Source organism: Nycticebus coucang, chromosome 2 (genome assembly GCF_027406575.1).
Source record: "Nycticebus coucang isolate mNycCou1 chromosome 2, mNycCou1.pri, whole genome shotgun sequence".
Classification (NCBI taxonomy): Eukaryota; Metazoa; Chordata; class Mammalia; order Primates; family Lorisidae; genus Nycticebus; species Nycticebus coucang.
This window is the reverse complement of record NC_069781.1, coordinates 95,753,070-95,771,785: the sequence shown is the minus strand read 5'-3', so window position 1 is coordinate 95,771,785 and position 18,716 is coordinate 95,753,070. Positions and strand designations below refer to the sequence as shown.

General features: G+C 36.0%; 1 protein-coding gene and 1 pseudogene across 6 annotated transcripts in view; one reads left to right on the top strand and one right to left on the bottom strand.

Annotated features, from left to right (window-relative positions):
- The window catches only part of GKAP1 (G kinase anchoring protein 1), a 96,406-nt gene that overhangs the window by 36,867 nt on the left and 40,823 nt on the right, over positions 1–18,716 (top strand). For 5 of the 6 annotated variants that reach the window (XM_053576500.1, XM_053576511.1, XM_053576545.1 and 2 more), the window contains 3 exons: positions 512–589; positions 6,218–6,341; positions 10,130–10,152. In XM_053576500.1, the coding sequence (XP_053432475.1) occupies positions 512–589; positions 6,218–6,341; positions 10,130–10,152 (225 nt within the window). The remainder of the gene's footprint in view (positions 1–511; positions 590–6,217; positions 6,342–10,129; positions 10,153–18,716) is intronic. The other variant, XM_053576539.1, reaches the window with a different exon arrangement.
- Positions 16,686–17,063, bottom strand: LOC128575177 (ubiquitin-60S ribosomal protein L40-like; annotated as a pseudogene).

The following is an 18,716-nucleotide window of genomic DNA, read 5'->3' as shown; positions in this document are numbered from 1 at the left end:
TTATGCTGGGTATTCTGTAACACCCAGCTTATATATTTGGTCACCTTATTAAAGGTTTTGTACTTAAGGATTTTTCTGTATTCAGAAAATGGTATGTTAGGTTTAATAATGTAGTACTTAGGAGTTATTTTTCAGTATTCTTATATTTTGAATAATTATTATTACAATTTTCAGTGTCCTGAAGTGTATAGCATCTCTGACATCTAATATATTTGTTGAATTTATTTATGAGATTTAAAAAACGAAAGTAAAGAATAAGGTATTGTCATACACAACAGATCATTAACAATGAAGGGGGAGATATAAATCTCAAGATTGGAAATTTATGCTTTGATATCTTCTGTAAAATGTAGGCTTCCCTAGTTTGGCATGATTAGATAACTTTGGAGAACCCATACTGTTTTTTAACACATCTGTTTTCTTTTCCTTAATATATTATCAGATGTCATGGTTACTTTGCTAGTGTGATATAATGCTATCATCTGTTTATTGTGAAACTTTTTTTTTTTAGCTGACATCTGAAATGTTTGAAGCAGATCTTGAGAAGGCACTGTTGCTAAGTAAATTAGAATATGAAGAACACAAAAAGGTATTTACACATTTATTGACTTAGATATTTTAGAAGTTTATTTAGGTAGTTTAGAAACATTAGGACCAAACTTCATGAACTTTACATAGAAGTTATTTTTTAAAGTTTGTCTTAAAAATTTATCATTGTGGCAAAATATTTTCAAGAAGTTTTCATAATGGGATTTCTTCTCAAGTTTTGAGAAATTGCAGAAATGTGAACTAAGCTCTGATGGCTTGGAATGTTTAGTTAAGGATTTCCTCCACCCAAGATGAAGGGAGGAGAAAGAGTGCAATTTACAAAAGATTGTTCATTTTAATTTTAGGTGGACATAGAAAGTAAACGGATTTAAAAACTTAACATAGGTACTACAGTACAAGGCATCTATTGAGAGACTCTCTGCAGAGATGTACTATAAGTAATTAAAGTAAATGTTAGGCCGTTTCTGATATTTCCTCCTCATAAATTCAGCACCTGTCACTGAGCTTTGATGTTAGGTTGTGTTTTGAAATGCATTATATAGCTTGTGACTGTAGGAACATTTAAGTAAATGTAATGTTGGTTTTCATTTTCTGTATTTAAATTGAGTGTTGATTAGCTTCATATCATTTAACGTTTTAGTTTTTAAGATTTTGGGGCATTCTTTTTTGGTTCATAAAATCTATTCAAGTTGTGATTACTCAGTGGTTGATCATAAATGGCCTCTTGCTATGTTTAAGGCTCTTTGGTCATGCCATTATACATAAGCACCTTCATCCAAGATGAAAGGAAGAGAGGAATAAAAATTCACAGCAGATGATTTTGCTGCTTACTGAGTTGCCAGTAAAGTGGACTTTGTACACTATATGTGTTAGTTTTATTTCTGTATCCCTATTCCTATTATCCCAGATAATCAAGAATGACTATAATAATTTGTTACATGTCCATTTAGACACAAAGCAAGCAATTGCAAAATGGACACAGCTAACCTTACTATGATTTAATCATTTAATCATTAAATCATTTCAGATTATAATGAAGAGGCCCTACTGTCCTCTTTAATTAGGAGATAAAATTCATCAAGTAGAATATTACCATACGAGAGTAATGTTGTTAGATCTTAGTCTAGATTCTAAAGATATAGGATTAGTTATATTCTTACACGAGGAACAGAGTAAATGACATTGATAAAATCTCATGCTCCCAGCAAGTTTTCTTTTCTTTTTTTGAGACAGAGTATCACTCTGTCACCCTGGGTAGAGTGCGGTGGTATTATAAGTTCACAGCAACCTCAAAACTCATAGGCTCAAGAGATCCTCTTGTCTAAGCCTCCAGATTAGCTGGGACTATGGGCACCCACCACAACACCCAGCTAGTTTTCTGTTTTTAGTAGAAACAGGGTCTAGCTCTTGCTCAGACTGGTCTCAAACTCCTGAGCTTAGGTGATCCACTCACCTCAGCCTCCCAGAGTGCTAGGATTAATAGGCGTGAGCCACTGTGCCCAACCCCAGCCAGTTTTCTTGACACAGTCATAGGCCTACTACCCCAAAACATTGGTATTACCAGACAATAGTGACTCCAAGACAGTGGAGGAACTTTTTTATGCAGTAGCTAGTTTGATGTGATTAACATTGATGTAGGCATTGGGTTTTAAGTCAGTATTCAAATAAAGCAATTATAATTAAGAACCTTTTAATAGATAACTAAAGTTTGAGATGGCATTTTCTATTCTGTTCTATCACTTATTCATTAAATATTGATTGGACAAAATGTGCTAGGGACACAATACAAAGATAAGGGCATGGTCCCAGCTATTGTGTTTAGAAGAGGGAAACACACATATTTGAGATATATATGTTCTCAGTGCAGTGGTAATTCAGAAAAGTAGGATTTTTCATTGCCTTTGGTGGGGGTGTGTTTTAGGAAAGAATTTTAAAGAAGAGTTTTGCCGGGCACAGTGGCTCATACCTGTAATCCTAGCACTCTGGGAGGCCAAGGTGAGTGGATTGCCTGAGCTCACATGTTTAGAACAGCCTGCGCCAGAGTGAGACCTCATCTCTAAAAATAGCCGGGCGTTGTGGCGGGCGCCTGAGTCCCAGCTATTAGGGAGGCTGAGGCAAGAGGATTTCTTGAGCCCAAGAGTTTGAGGTTGCTGTGAGATATGGCGCCATGGAACTCTACCAAGGGTGACAAAGTGAGACTCTTTTTCAAAAAAGAAAAAATTAGAGTCTTATTAGGTGTACTAGAAATTCATATGGTAGACAGCAGGAAAATAGGCAATATCAGGAAAGGAGTGGCATATATACAAAATGTGTACATGTGAAAGAATATTGCATATTTTAAAAACTATAATTTAGTTTTTAAACTAAATTAGTTTTTAAACTAAACTACTGAAGACAATGGCCAGAAGATAGGATATAAAGAACCTTATGTACAAGGCTAAGGAGAAAGAATATAAAGAACCTTATTTACAAGGCTAAGGAGATTGGGTCTTATACATCTGCTGGCAAAAATGATTTTTTTTTTTTTGCAGTTTTTGGCTGGGGCTGGGTTTGAACCCGCCACCTCCGGCATATGGGGCCGGCGCCCTACTCCTTTGAGCCACAGGCACCACCCCTGCTGGCAAAAATGTATTGAACATTTTTAGATTGATTTTGGTTTTCTCTTTGGAAACTCATGCTGAGGCAGTGTTGAAGATGGATTCAGGGACTAAAGTTAAGGATACAGTATCCAGGGTGTCTTCCTCATGAAGTATTCTCCCAGGCCAATTTTTTCAAGCGTTACCCTTGCACTCTCTCTAAGAATATTTATAGTTTCATGTCTTAAGTTTAAGTCCTTTAACCAGTAATTCAATTTTTGTTAGAGGAGAAAGGTGTGGGTCCAGTTTCAGTCTTCTACAAGTTGCGAGCCAATTCATCCAGCACCATTTATTGAATAAGGAATCTTTCCCCCAATTTATATTTTTAATAGGCTTATCAAAAATCAAATGATGATAAGTGTCTGGGTTCACTTCTTGGTCTTCAATTCTGTTTCATATATCTACCTCTCTATTTTTGTGCCAGTACTATGCTGTTTTGATCACTGTCAATTTATAGTATAGTCTGAAGTCTGGAAGCATGATTCCTCCTGATTTGTTTTTATTTCTGAGTAATGTCTTGGCTATTCGAGGTTTTTTCTATTTCCATATAAAACGAAGTACTAATTTTTCCAGGTCTTTATTTATTTATTTATTTATTTTTGTGGTTTTTGGCCGGGGCTAGGTTTGAACGTTCCACCTCCTGCATATGGGACTGGCGCCCTACTCTTTGAGCCACAGGCACCGCCTTTTCCAGGTCTTTAAAATACAACAGAGGTGCTTTAATAGGGATCACGTTAAATCTGTAGATTGCTTTAGGTAGTATAAACATTTTAACAATGTTGATTCTTCCCAGCCATGAGCATTATATATTTTTCCATTTTTTAACATCTTCAGCTCTTTCTTTTCTCAAAGTTTCATAGTTCTCTTTACAGAGATCTTTCATGTTCTTAGTTAGATACACTCCCAGATATTTCATCTTCTTAGAATCCACAGAGAACTCAAACTTATTACTAAGCAAAAAACAAGTGATCCCATTTCATTGTGGGCAAGAGACATGAACAGAAGCTTCTCTGAAGAAGACAGGCACATGGCCTACAGGCACATGAAAAAATGCTCATCATCTTTAATCATCAGAGAAATGCAAACCAGAACTACTCTGAGATACCATCTAACTCCAGTAAGAGTAGCCCACATCACAAAATCCCAAAACAACAGACGTTGGCATGGATGTGGAGAAGAGGGAACACTTCTACATTGCTGGTGGGAATGCAAGCTAGTATGTTCCTTTTGGAAGGAAGTTTGGAGAACACTCAGGGATTTAAATGTAGACCTGCCGTTTGATCCTGCAATTCCTCTTCAAGGTGTATATCCAAAGGACCAAAAATCATTTGGCAATAAAGATATTTGTACCAGATTGTTCATTGCAGCTCAATTAATAATTGCCAAGTCATGGAAGAAGCCCAAGTGCTCATCGACCCATGAATGGATTAATAAATTGTGGTATATGTATATCAGGGAATACTATGCAGCGGTAAAAAAAAAATGGAGACTTTACCTCTTTACCAATTCTCCCAGCACCATTTATTAAATAGGGTGTCTTTCCCCCAATGTATGTTCTTGTACAGCTAAGGAGACAACAACCAAAGCAAATAGACAGCCTACACAATGGGAAGGATATTTGCATATTTTGAATCAGGCAAAAGCTTGATAACTAGGATCTATAGAGAACTCAAATTAATACACGTGAAAAAAGCCAACAATCCCATATATCACAATGGGCAACAGACATGAATAGAAACTTCTCTAAAGAAGACAGACAAATGGCTAACAAACACATGAAAAAATGTTCATCATCTGTATATATTAGAGAAATGCAAATCAAAACAACCCTGAGATATCATCTAACCCCAGTGAGAATGGCCCACATCATAAAATCTCAAAACTGTAGATGCTGGCGTGGATGTGGAGAGAAGGGAACACTTTGACACTGCTGGTGGGACTGCAAACTAGTACAACCTTTCTGGAAGGAAGTATGGAGAAACCTCAAAGCACTCAAGCTAGACCTCCCATTTGATCCTGCAGTCCCATTACTGGGCATCTACCCAGAAGGAAAAAAAATTCTTTTATCCTAAGGACAGTTGCACTAGACTGTTCATTGCAGCTCAATTTACAATCGTCAAAATGTGGAAACAGCCTAAATGCCCACCAACCCAGGAATGGATTAACAAGCTGTGGTATATGTACATCATGGAATACTATTCAGCCATTAAAAAAATGGAGATTTTACAGTCTTTGTATTAACCTGGATGGAAGTGGAAGATATTATTCTTAGTAAAGCATCACAAGAGTGGAGAAGCATGAATCCTATGTACTCAATTTTGATATGAGGACAATTAATGACAATGACACAGTGGGGGTGGGGGAAGGGAAGAGCAGAGAGACAGAAGGAGGGTAGGGTCTTGGTGTGTGCTACACCTTTTGGGGACAAGACACGATTGTAAGAGGGACTTTACCTAACAAATGCAATCAGTGTAACCTGGTTTCTTGTACCCTCTTGTACCCCAAAAATAAAAAAAAGAAAAAAGAAAAGAAGTAGGTGGTAAGGAGGAGGTATAATTTTTGTTTTTATTTTAATATTTAAGATACAAGCTATTGAGTATACAAACAGTATCCTTTTTTTTTTTTTTTTCTGTAGAGACAGAGTTTCACTTTATTGCCCTCGGTAGAGTGCCGTGGGGTCATACGGCTCACAGCAACCTCCAACTCCTGGGCTTAGGCGATTCTCCTGCCTCAGCCTCCTGAGTAGCTGGGACTACAGGCGCCCGCCACAACGCCCGGCTATTTTTTTGTTGCAGTTTGGCCGGAGCCGGGTTTGAACCCGCCACCCTCGGCATATGGGGCCGGCGCCCTACTCACTGAGCCACAGGCGCCGCCCACAAATTATATCCTTTTATATAATTTTGCTAGGACAAATTTTTTATTTGCCCTTTATCTTTGAAAAATAGAACTTTAAGAAACATGTTACCTGTTGGTGAATTGATTTTACAATTTGTAAACTAAACTTAATTATTATTATTGGTATTTCTTTTTAGGAGTATGAAAATGCTGAAAATGCTTCAACTCAGTCAAAAGTTATGAATAAAAAAGATAAAAGAAAGAATCATCAGGGAAAAGACAAACCTCTCACAGTATCGCTAAAAGATTTTCAATCTGAAGGTAATTCATTTACAGTCTATTATGCTAGAACTATTCTAAGTCTTTAAGTTTGAATACCTTTATGATTTTTTTAAATAAGTAAAAATTGTTTTGCTAATGTCACGTATAATGTAGGAAACTTAAAACTGTTTAAGTTCGTTTTCTACCTAAGACTGGATAATATAGGGGACTCTTCTTATTTTTCTCTTTTGAGAAAAAGTCTCTTTTACCCAGGCCGGGGTGCAGTCGTGTGATCATAGCTCACTGCAGCCTCAAACTCCTGGGCTCAAGCAATCCTTATGCCTCTGCCTCCCATGTAGCTGGGTATAAGAATGCCACATACCCAATAAATCTTTTTGTTGTTTTTCCTTTTCAAGCTGGTCTTAAACTCCTAGCCTCAAGCAATGCTCCTATTTTGGCCTCCCAAAGTACTGGGATTACAGGCATGAGCCAGTTTTCCCAGCTAAGACTAGATAATTTATAATGGAACAGATTTATTGGCTAACATATATGGTTCTGGAGACTGGGAAGGCCAACATCAATATCAAGAAAGTGAAGACTTTCTTGCTGTGTCATCACACAGCAAGTGTAAAGGAAACAGGGAGGGCAAGAAAACAAGAGAGGCTGAACTTAACCTTTTATAACTAATCCCACCTATGAGGGTTGGATCCCTCATGGCCTAATCACCTCTTAAAGGTCCCACCTCATAATACTGTTAAAATGGCAATTAAATTTCAATATGAGTTTTAGAGGGGACATTCAAACTGTAGCACCTTATTTGGAAATAAGTTAAAACCACCTGGGGTTTTAAAGTAATTTAAAATCACTCACTAAACCCCCATAAAACTTCTGTGAGAATATCTTCTTGTATTTGAGTTCGTCCCTTTTAACTTACTGAAAATAAAAATTGACATTTATAGTTTCTGAGTCATCTTTAAATATACTATTGTCCTTATACATAATTTGGCTTAAAGTAGTTCAGGAGTAGTATTGTTAGATTTCAGCCATTATTGGTCACCCTTTCAAGTTATCTGGAATTGCATCTTAGAAAATAAAAATAAAAATTGTAGAAGGAGACTCATTGCCAGAAAACAGTTTTGTAATATCATTTGTATTAAAAAAAATTTTGAGAGGGTCAGAATCTCACTCTGTTTCTCAGGCTAGAACGGTGTGGTGCAGTCATAGCTCACATCAGCTTCCATCTTCTGGGCTCAAGTGATCCTCCTGCCTAGGCAGCCAGATTACTTACGAGTACATGTGTGTGGCCATGCCTTTTAAATTTTTTGTAGAGACAAGGTCTGGGCTGTATTGCCCAGGCTGGTCTCAAACTACTGGCTTCAGTTAACTCTCTGTCTTCTGCTTCCCAATTTGCTGAGATACAGGGATGAGCCACTGTGACCGGCCTCATTTGTATTTATTATCCAACAGAGAAGCCAGAAGGAATTTTATCATCCTTTTGAGCAGCAGTTCTCAACCTTTCACAGGGGTCGCCTAAATACATCCTGCATATCAGATATTTACATTATGATTCATAACAGTAGCAAAATTACGGTTATGAAGTAGCAACAAAAATAATTTTATGGTTGGGGGTCACCACAACATGAGGAAGGGTGGCGGCATTAGGAAGGTTGAGAATCACTGATTTAGAGGATTACATCACTTTTCTTTGAGGATGAAAATTTTTCCTATACGTTGCCTAGAGTCTAGACCAGGCGTCCCCAGACCAGGCGTCTCCAAACGTTTTAAACGGGGCCAGTTCACTGTCCCTCAGACCGTTGGAGGGCCGGAATATAGTTAAAAAAAAAAAAACTATGAACAAATTCCTATGCATACTGCACATATCTTATTTTGAAGTAAAAAAACAAAACGGGTACAAATACAATCACACCACCTCATGTGGCCCACAGGTCGCACGTTTGAGGACCCCTGGCTAGACTTTGAAGACAGACCACAAAGGGCATCATCATCATCATTATTATTATTATTATTATTATTTATTTTTTTTACAAAGGACATTGTTTTTATGTGTTTTTACCCTTAACCCCATGTTGTGTGGTATCGTAACACTATTCACGTGAAGCAATTTAAAGATTAATTAAAGTTTAAAATGTAGTTCTTTTTCAGGTGCTCAGTAGTCACATGTGACTAGTAGTTTGACTTCCATATTTACTTAGCAATAGAACATAACTGTTATCACAGAACATTATATTGAACAACACTATGTCTACTCCAGTCAGAGTAGTTGCTGGCCATCTGAGCAGCTATTCGTTAACTGACAAAGCAATTTATTTGTTTCATGTGAATTTAGCCTTAGTACATTGGGCATTGTTTGAGGATAAATAATACCTTAGCAATAATCGAAAAAATAAACATAAAAACTTAAATTCTGTTTTTATTAAATAGAAACAAGTCTTTTTGTGAAATTAGTAATAAATTTAGAGCAGCAGTTCTCAACCTGTGGGTGGCAACCCACAGGAACTATATTAAAGGGCCACAGCATTAGAAAGGTTGAAAACCACTGATTTAGAGGATTGTATCACTTTTCTTTGAGGATGAAGAAAATTTTTCCTGTAGGTTACCAATGATTAAATTGCTTTGCTTTGGAGTTAAAAGAACATATCCATGTTAAAATTAAATTCTTAAGTTTAGTAAAATATGAAAATGTTTCATTAAAAACTAGGCAGAAGCATGAAAGGAATGCTTTTTAAACTCTTAATTTATTTTCCATAATTTTATTTCTGCAGTAGTATGTAAATTTATTAGATGCATTGAAACACACATCAGTATGCTGCCATTAGAGGGAAGCTGTTCAGCTTTTGCAAGTCACGATTAACACAGTTGTTATTCTTTCTTTGGCTCTGGCATCACATCGTACGCCAAGTGGAGCATGCTAGAAGAATGTGTAATGTATCAGGATTTGGTAGCTTTATCTGAACTTGGTGATTTGGGCATTTACTATATTCATGAACTCTATTCTGATCAAGAAATTTAGAGAACTGGACCAGCTTTTAGATTCTTGGTCATAAAAAATGCTGTTAATTTTAGCCCTTGAGAATGGAAAATTTCTGTGGTACACAGCAGCATTGTTAAGTATTAGATATCCTTATTATCTCCATTTTAAATAAGAATACTTGCACAATTTGTATTTAGATTCAGCCTCGTACCTGTGTAGATTCCCTTATATCTTTCTTTCCTCATTCTGCTCTTGGTAATATTTTTCCAGAAATGCTGTGTTGTTTTTAAGTCAGTGATTTGTTTCATCTAGATGTATTTGTAATAAATTTGTTTTTATATTTATTCAATAAATATACATCAATTTTTAGCATTTTTTTCATAGTAGTAGCAAATCACTGTGATGTGTATTTGTAAAATAAAATAGCTGACAGGTTTTAAGGTCATAAATTACTATTCTACTTTTTATATCATGACACAAAGGCAATAATCTCAACAGTTTTTGAAGTTATAGTAACCTGTGACTTGATTTTGGACTGTTTGTGTGCCTCTGACTTGCTCTCCCTTAGACTAAATTATGTGGAATGCACATGCTTAAAATTTAATAATATCCCTTGATATGTGTGGCATTTGCTGCGGTCCAAAACCTGGACCCTGTACTGAACAAATTAGCAATCATATTCTGAATTTTAACATCTTAAGTCTAGAAAAGTAAATCATGTGTGAATTCTAGAAAACCCTTAAATGATTTCTATAACTTAATTTAGAAATTCTTTCAATTATGTTTTTATGTTAAAATTTTTTATATATCAATTTACTTAAATGAAGTCTCATCTGATCTTTTTTTTCATTTACAGATCACATTAGTAAAAAGACTGAGGTAAGTCTTATTGTAACCATCTTTTATTATAGAAAACAGTAGTAATTTTAAGGATAATACTTTCATATTTAGCAGTAAGTCTTTTTGAGACATAACCATTTAAAGAACAACCCGTAAAAAACAAACAAACAAAAGAACAACCCTTAGATTTGTCTTGAATCTGGCATTATGAAGATATAAAAATACATTATAATAGAGTATTTCTGGCATTATAAAGAAAAAATACATTATAATAGAATAAAAATATAATTATTTGCATGAAGCATGATATCATTTGGCTTTATCATCCTAATTTATATTTCTCTCTGTGTATAAGCCAAAAGATTACCACATATGTGCTGTGCTTAAAATTTCAGGGATAATTGGTTTAATCTTTAAATCTGTATTTTAATCTTTATTATTAAAAACTTATCCTGAGACCACATCTCAAGGTATTTTGGAATTATGGAAATGTGAGGTGAACTGTGATCTATAGACATACCCCTGGGGAAGAATAACCTGATTTATATACTTCTCTTACCATTTACCATTAGAGGGTAGTGCAGCCTGCAAACCTCTCTGGTGTTACAGCTCTTTTTTTTTTTTTTTTTAGGCCGTATAGCCTTACAAATCTTTTGGAATGGGAGATGATAGTATTATAAAATATCCTCTAATTTTAGTTTGTCACTGAGGAAGGTACTAATAAAATGTTATAACTTTTCATTTCTTTATTAGCTAATAATTTCAGTTTCATTATTCTTACATTATTCATGTATTTTTATTTGTAATTCCATTGGGTTTTTTAAATAGCATATGGCTCTTGATTTTCCTTTCAAAATATAAATATGGTTTCTGACCTTTTTTGTTGTTGTTGTTTTGAACAGTTTTCCAGGTTAGGAAAGTGAAGTCTCTATCTTTGGAAAAAAAAAATACACATTTAAACAACTGTATGACAATAGTTTATTTAGTCTTTACTACGCATGCAAACACTAAATTGATTTGTTGTTAACACAGATGTTAGAAACTTTTTATTTGTAAGCCACTGTCACTATTTCATAGATTAAAATTCAAATGCCACATATATAGTTGAATATTAATTTCATGTTTGAAAGTGGAAGACTGTACTTTCAGACTGATTCCAATTTATGTTGGTTTATTTGGGGGTTAGTTTTAAGCAAATGAGAAAGCAAGTACAAGTGGTACACCTTATTCCTAACAGATGACTAACAACTGTTAGTGGAAGAAAAAATAATTCTTTTCTTCTTTCCTGAGTCAAAGAACAGTAAAAAATACAGCACAATAGGATCTTATCTATTTTATATATTAAAGATGAATTGTATTTAAACAAGCTTTTGTATGTGGAATAATACATTTTGGTTTTCATTATAATTTTAGAGCTGAGTTCCTGTTGTCTTCTATAATTGAATAATTCAGTATCTAATAAAATTCATGTTGAAGAATTATAATGCTTAAGACAAGTTCTATATTTGTAAATGCAGTTTAATTATAACTTATTTTCAGTATACTCAGTTTAAGAAATTCAGTATACTCAGTCAAATGAATATGTAATTTATATAATTCTTTGATACTTGTGAAAAGTACTAAGGTTCTGTTCCATTTTCATTAGAGGTATTACTCACTTTCTAGGACTTAAATATTTAAATGTTGCAATGGTTATACCATGGCTTTAGGAATTTAGAAGAGAATGTTTCTCAGAGAATCCAGAAATGAAGTCTAAAAAAATTCCTATTTGCACTTTAAAATGGAATATGTTTTTTGTTCCTACAAATGTACTAGTCCTTATTGAATTGTATGTCTGACTTAATTCTGTCTATCTTTAATATGTTACTTATGCCAAGAGTTTTTTTTTTTTTTTTTTTCATGGCTACCCTGATGTTCCTAACCTCTTAAGTTCCTCTCTTAAGTCAGATACTTACTGGATAAAATTCAAGAGAGAAAAGATTTTTTACTTTATTGATGGGTCATGAAGGGTACTGCATGTACATGTATATTTTTCTTATTGTCAGGTTAATTTTATCATTCTCTTTCTTTCTTTCTCTTTCTGTCTTGGTGATATGTTACTAATCTCAATGCTTTTTTCAGTTACAATTTTTTGTAATATTTCTCACACTGAAACTGTTAGAGTAAAAATGACACTTGCAGTAATAAGGAATGGTACACAATTAGCTTTTCTTTTCTTTTTCATTTTTTTTTTTTTTTTCGTAGAGACAGAGTCTCACTGTACCACCCTCAGGTAGAGTGCCGTGGCATCACACAGCTCACAGCAACCTGTAACTCTTGGGCTTATGCGATTCTCTTGCCTCAGCCTCCTGAGCAGCTGGGACTACAGGCACCCGCCACAGCGCCTGGCTATTTTTTTTTTGTTGCAGTTTGGCTGGGGCTGGGTTTGAACCCACCACCCTCAGCATATGGGGCCGGCGCCCTACTCACTGAGCCACAGGCGCCGCCCCACAATTAGCTTTTCTTCATTAAATATCCAGGAGATGTTGACTGCCACTGCTACCTCCTTCTCCTATGCATCCTGTGTAGTCAGGTACATCTGAAGAGAGTTCTAGATAAGTAGAATTAATAACAGAGTAGGTGCTTGTATATACCTTTATAAAACCTCAATCATGCCTTTTAGGAGATACTATTTGATTCTAAAGTTTTGTTTTTTCATCTTAATATGTTTGCCGTTGTAAATACCAGTACTCTTGAGAAGAGTATCTCATAGCTATTCCTTTCTCTCCAGTCTCACTTTTACTTGACCTTCCTGATTCTAGTCCTTCTGGTATGGTTTATGGTTTGAAAAATTTTAGTGGTAGTCATATGCCTTGAAGTCTGAAGGATTAAGGCTTCAGTTCGGTTGAATAGACTATTTCTAGAAGAGTACCTAAGAGACTATAACTGTGCTTGCCAGAGGTGGGGTAGGACAAAGATAGGAGAAAAGGCTTACTTTTCACATTTTAAACTTTTGAATTTTCTATTATGTCTATATACTATTAGATATAAAACTATTAAAAAACTGTTTAAAAATAAAAAGGAACTGAGCCAGGGAAGAAGCCAGGTAAAAAACTAGTTCTCTCTAACTCTACAAACTATTTCCTTTTTATCATACTATGCTTCCACCAGCCTTTAGCTTTATGAGCTTGGAAAAATAATTTATTCACTTTAGGGAGCCAGTTATATTATGAAAAAGGTAGTGTTGGATCTGTTGATTTCTAAAATTGTGATAAATGTGTGATTTAAATAAATAATAAGGAAAATATGCTTAAAATGAACCTTATAGCAAGAGAATAGCAATAATAAAGTTTAGACTATTAAATTTTAAAAGCAAATAAATTCAGCCTCACTTTTTAAAATCTCATGTGGAATCTGATTTTACCTAATTAATTCAGCCTATTTCCTACTCTTTCCCATGTGCTGACCTCATTCTTATTCCCATGCCTTTCCTTATTTGTATGTATTATATTTGCTAGCTCTCTTTTGGTTGTAACAGACGCCCAACTCAGTCTAGCATGAGCAAAAAAGAGGTGTGTGTTTGGCTTATAGAACAAAGCTATGGTTATTGAGGGAGAGCCAGCCTGTGGTTGACTAGACTCTCCATTTCACTCCCTACTCTCAGTGGCTATCTGCTGCTTCACCTCTGGAAAGATCACATGATTTTTTGGATATCTCAGAGGTATAACTTTACAGAAAATCTTATAAACTGTTAACTTTTTCTTAAAGCTCGATATATTGAAGTTGTCTTCTTAAGGAGATAAGGGAGGCAATATTCTCAGGTGGTATGATATATTTCCTTTTATATCACATCAGGGGGTCATAGAATGGTTATTTTTATGGTATTAATACTGATCAGTGATTCTAATACCATTCTCCAATAAAAGGAACTAGGACTCCTTAGAGAAAGGGCTGCTTCTAGGGCTATGACTGAGGATATACAAGATGAGTCTAGACCATCTTATACCAGAAAGAAAGGAAGTACTCAAAGAACAAAAGGATGGGGGCATATCAAAGGCACATAGGAAGCAATCTGAAATAGCTCCCAGTGGCCAAGAGCTGGGACAACTTTAGAAACAAAGTTATTAATATGCTATTGATACCCAAAGTATAAAGTGCATAACCATGAGGCAATACTGATATAAATAAGTGATTGAATAAATAAATAAAAAGTGGGCCAGAAGAGAAAAATCTCCCACATACAAGAATTTCAAATAATTTATGTAGATATTTCTCCTCCAGGAGATGGATCTTAATTCTTCTCCCCAGTCTTGGATGTGAGCTGTGCTTAGTGACTTGGTTCTGATGGATAAGTATAGGAAGGGAAGGAAAGTAACTTTTCCATGAAGAAACCTGGCACACACAGCCTTGACCAGTTGATCAATGTTGATGTCATCAGTGATTAGTCATGTTGATAGCATGTACCCTTGATATGATGGGATGAGAAGAGCACTATACCCCTATGAGCCTCCTCCTTAAAACCCTAAACCTCAGTTTGACCATGGGGAAATACCAGATAAACCCAAATCAAGGAGCATTCTATAAAATACCTGCCCAGTATGATCAGAATTCCTCAAAATTATGAAAGTCATCAAAAACAAAATCTGAGGGGGTGGCACCTGTGGTCAAGTGGGTAGGGCGCCGGCCCCATATGCCGGAGGTAGCAGGTTCAAACCCAGCCCCGGCCAAAAAAAAACAAAATCTGAGAAACTGTAATGGACCAAGGGAGCTAAAGAGACATGACTAGATTTAATATGGTATTCTGAATATGTTCTTGGAACAGAAAAAGAACGGGGAAAAATCAGTGAGATCTGAATAAACTGTAGAGTTTAGTTATAGTAATGTACCAGAGTTAGTTCCTTAGTTGTAAAAAATGTACCATAATAATGTAAGGTGATTACAACAAGGAAAACAGAGTGAGAAGTATTTTGGAACTCTGTGTACTCTTCTATAAATCTAAGACTATTAAAAAATTTTTAAAAGTTTACTTAAAAATTGATCAGTAGGTTTAGGTGTTGTCAGCCTTTTTTAAACTTCCCTTTAGGTTTTTTTAGTCAATGCTTTTAGCAGTTCATAATGATTATTTCTCTGATCCTTGCCATTCTCATACTACTTCTAAAAATCATTCTCATATCTTTTTTTTTTTTTTGCAGTTTTTTTGGCTGGGGCCGGGTTTGAACTTGCCACCTCCAGTATATGGAGCCGGCGCCCTACTCCTCTGAGCCACAGGTGCTGCCTTCATTCTCATAGCTTAAGATTGACTCTTTTTGCCAAGACATTCAAAAATATTTCAAGTTTTTCTGAACACGCTATATTTTTTCATAATACCTTGCCTGCCCATGTATTCTTCTCTTCTGTCTTTTTATTATTATTATTTTATTTTATTTTTTTGAGACAGAGCCTCAAGCTGTTACCCTGGGTAGAGTGCTGTGGCATCACAGTTCATAGCAATCACCAACTCCTGGGCTAAAGTAATTCTCCTGCCTCCGCCTCCCAAGTAGCTGGGACTACAGGTGCCTGCCACATGCCTGGCTATTTTTTGGTTTCAGCCATTGTTGTTTGGTGGGCCTGGGCTGGATTCGAACCCGCCAGCTCAGGTGTATGTAGTTGGAGCCTTAGCCACTTGAGCCATAGGCACCAGGCCTCTTCTGTCTTTTTTATGTGGCTAAGTTGCTTCAGAACTTGGCCAGTGGGTCACTTTTTTCCTGGAAGTTTTCCCTGATACTGGTCTTATTTAGAGGCCCAGAACACCCTGTGTATACTTTATTGCACTTAACACCCTATTTTGTCATTGTTTTACTTATTCACTAGAATTTGAGTTCTTGGAAGTCTGGAACCATATCTTGGTCCTTAGTAGTTCTATTCCTGGCACATAGGTAATGTAAATGTTGGTTGAAGAATGCTCTTCTGTCTTTTCACTAACACCTTCCCTAGACTTTTTTGGTCTTCTTCTCTTGTATATTTTTATAATACTTACAACAGAGGCATGTAGTAGGTTTTATTTCCTCTGCCAGTTCTAGCATACTGTTAAAACTTTCATGGAGCTCTGCATTAAGGAGAATTCTGAAACTATATCCTTGCTCAGCACTATCGATTAATCATATTTGCCATTTATAAAAGAGGAGAAGTGGGTGCATGCTTTACAGGTATTTATCATCACTGAGGTACAGGTATTTATCATCACTGAGTAATTAAAGTGCTTAATTACTATTTGTTACTATTTCATGTATTAGTTTTTGCCTTTCTCAGATTTTTGAGTTCCATGAAAGTAGCCCATGCATAGCATATATGAATTGTATAGTAAAAGCTTAATAGGTAATTATTTCAAGTCAAGTTCAATAGTTGAATCCATCAGGGTCTACTCTGGTGGAGTGAACAAATGGTACCATAGCTAACAGCATAACGTCATTCCTAATATAGTTCATTTGAAGAACATCTTTATTTGGATTTCCACTTTTTTTTTTACTGCTCCAGCTAACTAAAGGGTAACTTTATTGAGACCCCAGGACCATGGGGCTTGGGCAGGTGGCTGCCCTGTGGAGAAAGGAGGAGTTTTATTTGACCTTCTTGGGGTGCAGATTGTTGGTGTGGCTGCCCTTCTCGGGGCAGTTGACAGCGTGGGGATGCAGGCGAGCATAAAATTTATAGCAGATCATCTTGTCGCAGTTGTATTTCTAAGCAAGCTGGTGGAGGGAAGGCTTAGCGATGCCACCTCTCAAAGCACCAGGTACAGGGTAGACTCTTCTTGGATGTTGTAATTTGAAAGAGTGTGGCCATCCTCGAGCTGTTTGTCTGCAAATAATCAGATGCTGCTGGCCAGGTGGAATGCCCTTCTTATCTTGGATTTTGGCTTTGACATTCTCAGTGGTGTCACTGGGCTCAACCCCAAGGATGATGGTCTTGCCTGTCAGGGCCTTCACAAAGATCTGCATCTCTGCGTCAGTTTGTTCACCGCACTGAAGAGTAAAAGGGCAACAGACTAGATTTCCACTTTAAATAAGTTAAAAGCATTCAAGAGTGATAAAGAGAAATAGAACATAAAGATGGACCATTTTGAGATTTGTGTTACTATAAAGGTATCCTAAAATTGTAAAGCTGGGAAGCTAGTCCTCTAAGAAGTGACTTGGAACCCTTGAAAATATGAATGTGTTACAGTTAAAGTGACAATTGTTCCCAAATTTATCTATGAAGTCTTTGAAATTCCAGTGAAAATCGCAATTTTTTTTTATTTTTTAAAAGAATTCAGCAAGGTCAGGAGCAGTGGTTTATGCCTGCAATCCTAGCACACTGGGAGGCTGAGGTGGGTGGATCACCTGAGCTCAGGAGTTCAGGTCCAACCTGAGCAAGAGCAAGACCCTGTCTATACTAAAAATAGAAAAATTAGCCAGGGTGGTGGTGCATGCCTATAATCCCTGCTACATAGGAGGCTGAGGCAAGAGATTGCTTCAGCCCAACAGTTTGATGTTGCTGTTAGCTATGGCACTAGGGCATTCTACCCAGGGCAACAGAGGGAAACCCTGTTTCAAAACAAACAAACAAACAAACAAACAAAAAAGAAAAACCAGAATTCAGTAAGTTTCTTTTTTTCTTTATTTCAGAATATCACAAGGGATACAAACATTTTGGTTACATACCTTGTTTTTTTACCATTTGCGTCAAAAGTTATAAGTGTGCCTATTACCCAGATAGTGTGCATTGTACCTATTAAGTGTGAATTTACCCATCTCTTCCTCCTCCTCCCACCTACTTGATTTTTGATCTATATGTGCACGTAGTATTACTTGATTAATTCCAATTTAATAGTGTATACATGTATTTGTTATTATATTCTTATACTTCCCTTAGAAGAAAAATTCCAGTTCCATCCAGGTTAATACAAGAGATATTAGCTCACCATTTTTTTAATGGCTCAGTAGTACTACATTGTATCAATCCACTCATGTATAGATGGGTACTTGAGTTGTTACACATCTTTGTAATTGTGAATTGTGCTGCTATAAACATTGGAGTGCAGGTGTCTTCTGTATAAAATGTCTTTCTTTTGCTTTGGGTAAAGCAAGTTGTTAACATGGGAAAGCAAAGGCCAAAATAAAGCCAAGAACTCCTAAAGAAGCACTTTATATAATGCAGTATCTATCATCTATCACAATTCCATATGCATGGATTTGTTTTTGATCTCTGTTGTACTGGTCAGTTTATTCCTGTGTCAAACCACACTGTTATTATTCTAATATCATTTCTTTTTTTTTATTTCAGATTAGTGTGAAAGTACAAACAATTAGGTTATAATGTTTGCATTTATTACGTAAAGTCCCAATTGTAGTTGTGTCCCACACTCAGGCGGTGTACCATATACCCTTACATTGTGCCCATTAAGTGGGAGCACACCAGCACCACCACCTCCCCTCGTCTTGAATTGAATGAGTTTTTCTCTTGTATGGGTGTGTATTAGTTCATCTACTGGCTTCATATTAGTATTGAATATATTAGATACTTGGTTTTCCATTCTTGTGATAGTTTACTAAGAAGAGTATGTTTCAACTCCATCCACTATACTACAAAAGATGTAAAGTCTCCATCTTTTT